The sequence below is a fragment of the Camelina sativa genome, chromosome 19, assembly GCF_000633955.1.
Source record: "Camelina sativa cultivar DH55 chromosome 19, Cs, whole genome shotgun sequence".
In the NCBI taxonomy this organism is placed as follows: Eukaryota; Viridiplantae; Streptophyta; class Magnoliopsida; order Brassicales; family Brassicaceae; genus Camelina; species Camelina sativa.
The window spans coordinates 13,002,702-13,013,739 of NC_025703.1; the positions used below are offsets into that span (position 1 = coordinate 13,002,702).

Genomic DNA, 11,038 nt, shown 5'->3' on the forward strand with positions numbered 1-11,038 from the left:
CTAGCTATACTTCCACAAATCGAATTGTTCTATTATGTTCACTTTACTTTTAATGTTTATGACTTTTCGAAAATAATTTGTTGTAACTTTGGACGTGGGAATTGTGTTCTGTTATGTCAGAAATAATTTAGAATTATATTCACTAAATTTTACATAGTCTTTTAGTCTAATATGATTATTTTACTATTAATATATATCTTTTTATATATATTTAAAGTAAGAGTTTTTTTTCATTATAGTTTACCTAAAATCTATACAAAGACGAATAAATTTTAGTTTTGGTTTAATTTTTTAGGCCTGGCCTCATGAGACGCCAATATGAAAGCCTTCGCGACTTTATAAACAAATATTTAAGCATTTTATATCTATACGCCTCTTCAATGTTGTGACCTTTTGGTTTCCCCTCTCAACAAAGTAAAAAAAGAAAGAAAGAAAAAAAATTTGTATCTTTGAGGTAAGATCTCAATCTATGTATTTAAACTTTCGTTTATTACCTTATTGGCTTGAAAGATTATAGTTTTCAATATTATAGATTCAGGTTTTGCGATGGAAGGTGAAAGTTCGAGGAAACGCAAAGAGCTCATGTCAGATTTCGAATGGGAAGATGGAGCAATCGAGAAGGTTAAACAAGCGTTTCAAAAAATGAGAGATGTGGTTCTGAAGGAAACGAATAAACGTTTCACTGCGATCCGTGATATGGTGAAAGATTATATGAAAAAGAAGGAAGAATTTATCGGCCTCATGTGTCAACTTGAAAAGATCGATGCTCAACTCTCGCAAATGAATGATATCTTGGAGGTCCATATCGACTTGGTTGCAGAGCGTAACATGTTAGAAGAAGTTAGGGCTGTAATTGAGAAAAATGTAAAAGAATGTGTTGTTCCTAATATTGATTGGGATAAACTTTGTGTTACTTTTAGTGGTTAACAATATTAAGAATTTCAGCATTATCGTTTCAAATCTTCGAATAGAGTTTCTATTATCTGTCAAAATTATTTTATTATTCTATAATCCTAAAATTTGTAAAAACGATAACATAAATTATAGATATTGACATGTCTGCGAAATAGAAATTTTAAAATATTTAAGTTTTCCAATAAAAATCTAAAATCAACATAAATTAGTATTGGACTTAAATATTATCCAGAAATAGTCATGGTGATATAGTTATTTTCTAAAAAATATTTAATTTTATCCAATGCAATATTTACAAAATATTTAACACTTTTAAAAATCGTAATTTTCTAAAAAAGAAGTGGGAAATCTAATAATATATTTGGTGATTACTGATAAATGTACAAATACCATTTAATTTTATCCAATGATAAATTAATTGAAGTTTTGACAATATCGTAAAATGTAAATATTCCAAAAAAATATTTGTATTATGTATATATATATATATATATATTTGTTTCAAACTTTTAAAGTCAAAATTGTACATTTCGTTTTCTCCTTAGATTTTTTTTCTTTTGAAATCATGGCTAACCTTCTATCCACTGCTATTAAAAAAAATCGGGAAGAGATACTATTTTTACGATATGGACGATCTAAACCCCTTCGCTCATGAGTGGAAAATTAACGTCAAAATTCTGAGGAAGTTTGAGTGCCGTCATCCACTTTTCAAATCAACATACTTGATTGTAGTTGATGATAATGTATATTTACAGTATACATCGCGTTTTGATAAAATTCTATAATTTTATGTTACTTATATATTTCTTTAATGTAGGGTAAAAATATTCAAGTGATATCTTTATAAACGATTTGGAAGAAGGTGAATGGATAATGTTATCAAGTTTCTCACTAACCATAGTTGATGGGATTTTAAAGATAATTGATCATCGTTTTATGATACATTTGGGAGACACGACATGGTTTAGAAAAATTCATCCTTTGACTTCAATGCAGTTTTTTTCTTTTGTATCATTTATTGATATCAAAAGTGGAAATTTAGAACCTATTTGTTTTGTAGGTGAGATGAAAGAAAAAACTAATAATATAAATTTAATTTATAAATGATAATTTATCTTTTAATGGAACTTTTATGAGCAGATATTATCGGAAGATTTGTAAATCGTTTTGAAGAAGGTCCACCATACAAAGAATGGAATGAGTTGTTTGCTGTTTTGGAAAATATTGAGTAAATCATTCTATCGAGTTTGTGAACATCATTCTCATTAATGTCTTTAATTCTAAAAGAAGTTTAATTGTAGGGGTGATCGATTGACATGTCATTTACCAAAAGACTACGCGAATGACTTCTTTTATAGCTGGATTCATTGTGTTTGTGATATCACGTGTGTTACGCTTTGCCAAAATTAGAGCAATAAAGGTTCATATTAATTATTTTATAAAATTATTATTCCTTGGTTTATAAAATATTAAATATGTTAATAAATTATACATTGTTTATGTAGATACATGGATGGCAACAACAGTGCACAATTGTACAATGGTCATTATCAATCCTAAATGTCCTCAAGTCATGCAGATGTTTGATTCCTTTGCCGAAATAGAGAACTGATTTTAAAAATTTAAAAGTGTTATTTCATATAATTTAAATCGCTATGATATTGATCTTGGATTTTATTTTGATATATTTATATTTAAATATATTATAAATTTGGTGATTATCATACATGAATTTTATTTTGAAATAATTCTCAGAGATAATAGTATTAATAGATTAATTGACATTAAGATTGTTTGATATTAAAATAAATAATTTGAAACTATACTAAATGACTAATCATAAGATTTATTATAGCATGATTTAATCATCGACTTCTATTATAGTATATAGATATACCAACTAACTAAATAGGGCAATTACAAAGTGGTTATAAAGATAATATAAATTTAAAAAATAAAATTGAATCTTTTTTTAAAAAAAGGTTTTCAATCAAAATCAGAAAAAAAAACATAAACTATACTTAAATTATTTAATTATCCCGAAATGTTTATGGTGATACCATAATTTTGAATGTAATTATCTACAAAAATATTGAATACTTATATAAAACGGAATTTATTAAAAGATCAGAAATATATAATATATTTGGTACTTAATGATAATTGTACAATTACCATTTAAGTTTTGCCGATGATAAATATTTGAATTTTGACAATATCTTAAAATGTAAATATTCCAAAAACATATTTTCTGTATTATGTATATATAAATACGATTAAAAGTCAGAATCGTAAGATTCGTTTTAGTCTAGGTCTTTCAAACAAAAATATGGCTAACCTTTTATCCAATGCTATAAAAAATAAGATCAGGAAGAGAGACTATTTTTCCGATGTGAACGACCTAAACCCCTTCGTTCATGAGTGGAAAATCAATGTAAAAATACTGAGGAAGTTTGAGTGTCGTCATCCTCTTTACTTGATTGTAGTTGATAAGAAGGTATAATTTTAATTATATAGTGTTTATTTAAATTTATTTTAATCTTTATGTACTTATGTATAACGCTTACGTAGGGTACGAAAATTCATGTACTGATGGGTACTCCTTATAGTGACATCTTTATAAACGATTTGGAAGAAGGTGAATGGATAATGTTATCAAGTTTCACATTAAGCAATGTTGATGGCGTTTTTAGGCCAACTGACCATCGCTTTAGAATACATTGGAGAGATGTGACATGGTTTAAGAAAATTCCTCCTTTGTCTTCAAATCAATTTTTCTTTTGTATCATTCAATGATACTAAAGTGGATATTTAGATTCTGCTTATTGTGTAGGTAAGGGTAACAATTTATCATTATATTATAAGTTAAGTTTGAAGTGGTTGATTACTTTAACTATTGAAAAATATTTGCAGATCTTATCGGAAGAGTGTTTAGTGTTGGAATAGCTTTGAACAAGGTCCACCATACAAAGAATGGAATGAGTTGTTTGTTGTTCTAGAAAATATTGAGTAAGTTTTTCTAATTTTATAAGCTTTACGTTTTTAATTCCCATAAATTTAAAAAATTCTCAAATAAGTAAAATTGTAGGGGTGATCGTTTCTCATGTCGTTTACCAAAGGACTATGCGAACACCTTCTATGATCATCGGATACATCGTGACCGTGATATCATATGTGTGTTACGTTTTGGCAAGCTTGAGAGTAATAAAGGTTCGAAATATTTCTTGCTGATACTATTTGAATGACTTTGTTTAAAAAAAATAAGTTAATTAATTATTAAAACTTTATTAATGTAGATAAATGGATGACAACCACGGTGCACAATTGTACGAATGTCATTATCAATCCTCCATGTCCTCAAGTCACACAGATGTTAGATGCTTTTGCTGATATGAAATTTTGATTTTTTAATTTAAAAGTATATGGTTTTTTAAAATTTTAGATTAATATATGATACTTAGAACGTTATGATATTGAGTTTGGGTTTTAATTTGATATAATATTATTTCATTTATTATATACTACAGAAATCAAAGTCTTTTATTATGTTAGTTCCCCTTTGTATTCAAAACAGTTTTTCCGTTTGTATAATTCGATGATATCTCCATATTCATAAATCTTTCAATTTTTTGATCAATAGGTGTGAGTGGTAACGTCTCTTGGAGTCATAACTTTCAATGTAACCATTAGCACCCTATAAATTCCTAATCTCGAATTGTAAATCTAAGAACTAAAACATTAACTTATTAACTTCTGCATTTAACTCTCTTCCAAAACTTTTCTCTATTCCATAATTATTTTGTTTTCTTTAGAAAGAAATGACGGTAACTAATAAATCAAACTTTTTTTTCTAATGATTAATTGATATGGACAATACTGATTTAAATTATTTCTTCTCCAAAATACAGTGGTGCACTTAGACTCCTATATTCATCTTGCTGTTGAGAAGCATCGAAATCCTTATTGAGTACTGTGTTCAGTTCCGATTTTTGAATTTAAGTAATTTAATGGTTTTATTGATAAACACATTTGGTTAATGTTTTATTTTAAAAGATATTGAGTTATATTAAATTTAAATATCGTTATTTCAAATTATTTAAAAAATGATGTTGATTGCAAATGACGACATGTAGAGATTTGCGAAATGATTATATATAAAGTCCATTATTATAATTTACAAAAAAATGTTTATTTCAAATGTCAACATATGGTAATTTACAAGTGCTTGATGATTTTCATAAAAATTATAGAAGTATAAATATGTAAAATTTAATTTTTAATTTAGTAAACATATTTAGAATATTCATATATGATATGTTTACATTCCTCATCATTATCGTCTTAACAAAAAAAGGTAAATAATTACTCTAAAAATCAAGTCGGTTGTATAACATCTCTATATATATTGATACGCTAATGTGTTAAAAATTCATATGCACAACTCAATATGACTTCTAAAAAGATGAATGTTCTTCCCTTTGTTTAGTTAGGCGATCTCAACCCAGCGCTAGACCATTACAAAATTAGAGTCCGTATCATAAGACTTTGGAAGTCATTCAAGTCTCTACAGATGGTCTTCGTTGACAGTGATGTAAGATTTAATAAAATATTTAAACGTAATATTTAATTGATATCTCTATCATATTTCTAGAAAATCTCGATAATAGCTTTTTAACTTCTAATCGTTATATATAGGGTACAATGATACATGCATCTATTGAAGATGGATTGGTCAGCAGATTTCAGAACCAATTTGCTGTCGGCGAGTCTAAGATAGTTGATACATTAATCTTAGTAGATTATGATAGTAGTTATAAGACAAGTTAAAACAACCCTTTTTTATAATAAATATAATATATTATTAAGCATCCCATACTACTCAATTAAACTAACCCGAACCACAACTCCTCATTAAACGAATAATAACCAATATGCACAGCGGAAACATACCAACAATACAAAACCAAAACATCATCAATACAATAACATTCCTAAACATTCTATCCATCAACCTAGCATAACGCTAACCAAAATTCCAACATAAACAATATATCCAACAACACACAAACGAGACCCTAGATCATCCTCTTCCTCATGGCAATGATTCCACGTCACATACCTGCACACCACAAACAACAATTGAGAAGCATAAGTATTATCACAAATACTTAGTGAGGCAATACTCCCATCTACTGGGCTATACACACAAGCAACTGAGATTCCAATATTTAACAAACAACAAACAAACAAAACAAACCAGGGAACCACGCAACAGACAGGTTGGTGTCGACCGACACCAGAGAGGTGTCGATCGACACTGGCCACAACATGGTGTCGACCGACACCCACGTGGTGTCGATCGACACCGACTCCGCAGACACGTTCTACTCGAAGCCGATTATCGAATCTCCGTTTCCAATCATCACCAATTCGTCCCAAACTCACCCAAAAGCTTTAGAAACCTAAAAGAACCATAACACAACCACCACAAGCAAGAACAACACCACAAAACACAACAAATCAAGCAAACAAAGGATTCTCAGACTTAGATAATCCATGGTCATGCACTCACCTCTTTTGCAGGAAGATTTGGTTGAGAAACAGTGCAAACAACACCTTAGGAAGCTTCTCCTTCGTTCCCAGCAGCAATCCTCCCTTCCACAGCAACAGATCTCACCAAACACCTCCAAGAAAAAGTCAAAATATCTAAAGAACACAAACTCTCTCTTTTCTCTCTTTTCTTTTGCCAACGGCGACAAAACATCCAAAACCCTCGACCTGGGTCGCCTCTTCCCTTATATACTCGGTTTAGACAAACCAATTAACCCAAACAAACCCAAAACCGCGAATTAAAACAATTTGGTCGAACTAGAAAAGCTGGTGTCGATCGACACCCATCCCCAAATCCCAATATTTGGTTCGCGGATGTTACACAAGTTCTTTGGGATTTAAAATTGTCTTTTATAGAACCACTATAGTGAAACCATGTGATGAATTCCCAGTTCGTGTTCCAGAAAAAAAAAATTTCAGAAATTTTCTTCTATCTTGGCTAGAAAATTAGACAAGAATGTATTGTTTGGTGAGTTGTTAACTTCATTTTCAAAATTTTATTTTAAGAAAAAAATATATTAATTCATATGTAGTTTTTTGTAGATGTTATCGGTCAGATCGTTAATGTCGGAAATCTTGATAGCGTCAAAACAAAAGGGAAGGATAATGTCAAATTGAGTTTCGATTTGCAAGATTTAACGTATGATTCCTTAATAAATATTCTTTATAATTAAAATTATTTTCGAATATAATATCTCAATATATATTCTTAATATAGTGGAACCGGGTTGAATTGCACGGTGTGGGGTGATCTTGCAAAGGACTTTGATACACAGATAAAAGAATATCAAGATACTGTTGTCGTTTGTGTAATACGATTTGCATGCTTGAAGGAGTGGAGAGGTAATTACCGACTTTCTGAAAAATCTTAGAACTTATGATTGTCAAATCTGATGTTGCCAAATAAATCCAAATTTCAGGAAACTATAGTATTTCCAATGCGTTCAACTCTACCGACATTATGATAAATCCAGTTATGCCTGAAGTAGACGCGTTTCGAAATAAGTAAGTATATATGTATATATATATACATATATATATCACTTCTATAATATTCGGCGAGACATGCTATATTCGTTTAAATGTTATTATTATTATCATAATCTTATAGGTTGCCCACTGATGCTGTTGATTTAGTACAACTTGATGATGAACCAAGCCCTCAAAAAACAAAGGTGACATTATATGAGGAGTTTTTTTATTATGAACGAAAAGAGTACTATGGACCAAATCGTTTATGCACTTTGAGGTAATTTTTCTAAAGATAAAATTGATATCATGTAACTTAAATTGTTTTTGAAAACTCTTTAAGGAAACAAACGTTTGATTTACTCTTAACAGGCGCGAACATGTGTGACAATCGCGACTATTTATTATGTTCAAGTGTTGCCTAAATGGTATTATATTGCCCGTAAAGTTTGTAATAAGAAAGTGCAGCCGTATCCACTAGAATCTCAGTCTGGAAACGATTTACTTTATAGTTGTGGAGTTTGTGATGTTGATGTTACGGATGTTGATTACAAGTAAGTTTCACTTAGATTGTTGAAATGTTTCTTAAGATTTATGATTTGGAACTATATATATATTTTAAGTTATGCCTAACTATTTGAAAGGTATAAACTCATACTTCATGTTGGATACGGAAATTCACAAAAGATTAAACTGCTCTTCTTTGACGGTCTTGCTCAACTATTTATTGGAAAAAAAGCTGAAGAACTGGCTTTGGAAAAATCTAAAGTAAGTATAGTAACATTTGAACTCCTTTAGTTTAAAAATATATAAACAAATATTGAATCAAGTGTTCACCTATGGCCAGGAGGATATTGCAGTTATTCCTGAATCTCTTTCGTTCTTAATAGGGAAGACTATGCTATTTAAAATTTCGATTACAATCGATAATTCAAAGAGCGACAAGTCTGCTTATGTTGTCGAAAAGTTTTGGGAAAAAGATGACATGGTTGTGCAATTTGGCAAGGTACTAAAGAAAAAAAAATAAAAACCCATAATACCATTATGAATTCTATATCTTTTTAATCTCAATGTATATAATTTAAATGTAGGAACTCTATGGAAGGCATGAACTTTCAAATAATTCTTCAGATACAAACGATCATAAGTTGCATATCGCACCAGCTGAAACGAGTTTGTCTTTATGTAAGAGAGATCATACAGAAAGCAATGTTGTGTCGAACGGGGGTTATGGAAAATGATCAAAACTGAACCCTGAGATTGAACAATTTCCATCACTTCAAAACATGTTATCGTTTTGGTATTGGTTTTAATTAATTTTAGTCTTTTACTAGGATTATGTTTTTTTACAGAAAGTTTAAATTATTTCAGACAATTTCAATCACTTCAAAACATGTAATCGTTTTGATATTGATTTTAATTTATTTTAGTGATTTATTGGTATTATGTTAGAAATAAACAAAGATTTATATATATAACTTGACATAAGTAAATAAACATAACATATAATCGTTTGGGAAATATTGATAGTTATTCCTATAACCCAAAAGTAAAACTATTTTAAAATAAATTAAAGTACCAAAAGAACGATAATACGTTAAAAATAAATGATAAAATTTAATAGTCTGAATATTCAATACGAAAATTTAGGAAAATCAAACATTAAAGATTATGTTAACAAATATTTTTATATTTAAAACTTAATGGTAAATTTGAATATTGTGAATATTCAATACGAAATTTGAGGAAATATAATATTTTCAAATGAGAAAACTTATCTTCTACATGTTATATATATGTATAACTCTTATTATTGTACCATGTCAACTGAAAAAAAAAACTAAACCAATTCGTGAGTTCTTGCTGCTTGACGTAAGAGGTAATGCAAAATTCAAGCTTTTTACAATATTTTGTATCATTGTTATTTCACACTCACATGTTTTAAATGTATATGTGAAGAATCATAATGAAACGTCCATCTGAACTTCGTCGATCTACCAAGAAAGGTTCAAGTCCTAATGAATATGCAGTTCGTTCGCAGCTTCAACCAGAACAATTAATTTTCTATTTTGAGGATAGCATTTCGGAAGCACTAAACAAAAAATCTAGAAAAACCAAGAAAGAATCAAGATCTTCTGAAGAGAACTCATTGGCGCATCTTAACGGTCAAAGTTTCATTGTTGACAGTGAAGATAGTATATTGAAATCAACGAACAAGAAATCTAAATTTGATACTTGGATAGAATACAATATGATGTCTATCAACGAGTCAATTAACACATATGATAAGGGTGCTTCTGGATCTATCTGGTGTGAGAAGAACAAAATATGGATGCAAAGATCTAACACGACAAAGGACTGACTTTCGAAGATCGTTTTAGAATTTAAATTTTAATATTTAATAATAATATCTTTTTAATTATATAATTATGATCATGATATTCTTATAATTTGTTTTGTTTTTTTTAAGGGATATTATCACTTTCATTAGTTTCTCGAGTGTTCGTTTTGATAACACAATGAAATTACCTTTTTAATAATGATTACGATAGGATGATCCAACCAAAAGTACATTAATAACATAATGCTACTAATAAATAGTTAAATTATAAGTTGATATAATTTATATGTAACAATAATTATGATATATTAATCAGACCAATACTATATAAATAAATTTATGGTTAAATTATAATCTGATATTGATATGAAAGATTATAGAAATATAAGAAAATAAGATATTGATGAAGTTCAAGAAAGTAAATCTCAAACAGTTATATTAGAGATCCGCATACGTAATTAGAAAGATAAATAACATATGTTTAAAAAATATTTTTAAAAAGTTAAGAGGATATATAGAAACATATGTTAATATTCGTATATATCAATAATTAGTACATTTTTAGTCTAGAGAATATATACGTACCATCTTCGTATACAAACATACCTAACAGCGATATTCACAAAATGACTAAGAAAATAAAGGTATCAACTAAAAGGATCGTAATTACTCGATTATATGAATTCTTGATCGTAGTTTGGTTTATATTTTGCAGATCGCTATACTTGACGTCTTATAATGAGACCTTCGAAGATTCCATATCGGAGGAAGAATGTATCGACACATGCCATCTCTAGAAAACGTAACGACATTTTTAATTCTTTACATAAAGAGATATGTTATATTCAAAGCTAAGAGATCCTACGCAACGACATTGAAATACATGTGTTAGTTCTATGATAAATCTACCTGCTTTTACGAATGCATTGAATATTCATGAAACGACCCTACCCGTTTTTTTCTAAATAAATAATAAATAATAATAATAAATAAATAAACTACAACTAGTGGTCCCATATCCACTAGCCACCTAACCACAATCACAATCAACAGCGGAAATAACCAACATCAATATCCAATAAATATCCAATAAATAAATAATAATCAAAAATAACAATACTCCAATATCAAACAACAGAAAACAGGGAACCAGCAACCTAGCAAGTTCTAAAGACCCAACTCTAGCAACCTAACAATGCCAGA

The 11,038-nt window shown here is 29.0% G+C and overlaps 1 protein-coding gene across 1 annotated transcript; it reads left to right on the forward strand.

The window, feature by feature from the left end:
• On the forward strand, positions 547 to 8,735 carry LOC104767773 (replication protein A 70 kDa DNA-binding subunit C-like). The gene is made up of 9 exons (XM_010491755.1): positions 547 to 849; positions 7,083 to 7,165; positions 7,244 to 7,368; positions 7,446 to 7,530; positions 7,637 to 7,700; positions 7,867 to 8,048; positions 8,139 to 8,262; positions 8,342 to 8,500; positions 8,586 to 8,735. Exons 1-9 carry the CDS (start codon positions 547 to 549, stop codon positions 8,733 to 8,735), a joined length of 1,275 nt encoding a protein of 424 aa, XP_010490057.1.

Bases quoted from the DNA above. Each gene is read 5' to 3' on its own strand.
- LOC104767773 (XM_010491755.1), top strand. From the start codon at position 547: ATGGAAGGTGAAAGTTCGAGGAAACGCAAAGAGCTCATGTCAGATTTC. The intron at 7,531-7,636 runs GTAAGTATATAT...ATAATCTTATAG, and splicing joins GTAGACGCGTTTCGAAATAA to GTTGCCCACTGATGCTGTTG. The intron at 8,263-8,341 runs GTAAGTATAGTA...ACCTATGGCCAG, and splicing joins TGGCTTTGGAAAAATCTAAA to GAGGATATTGCAGTTATTCC.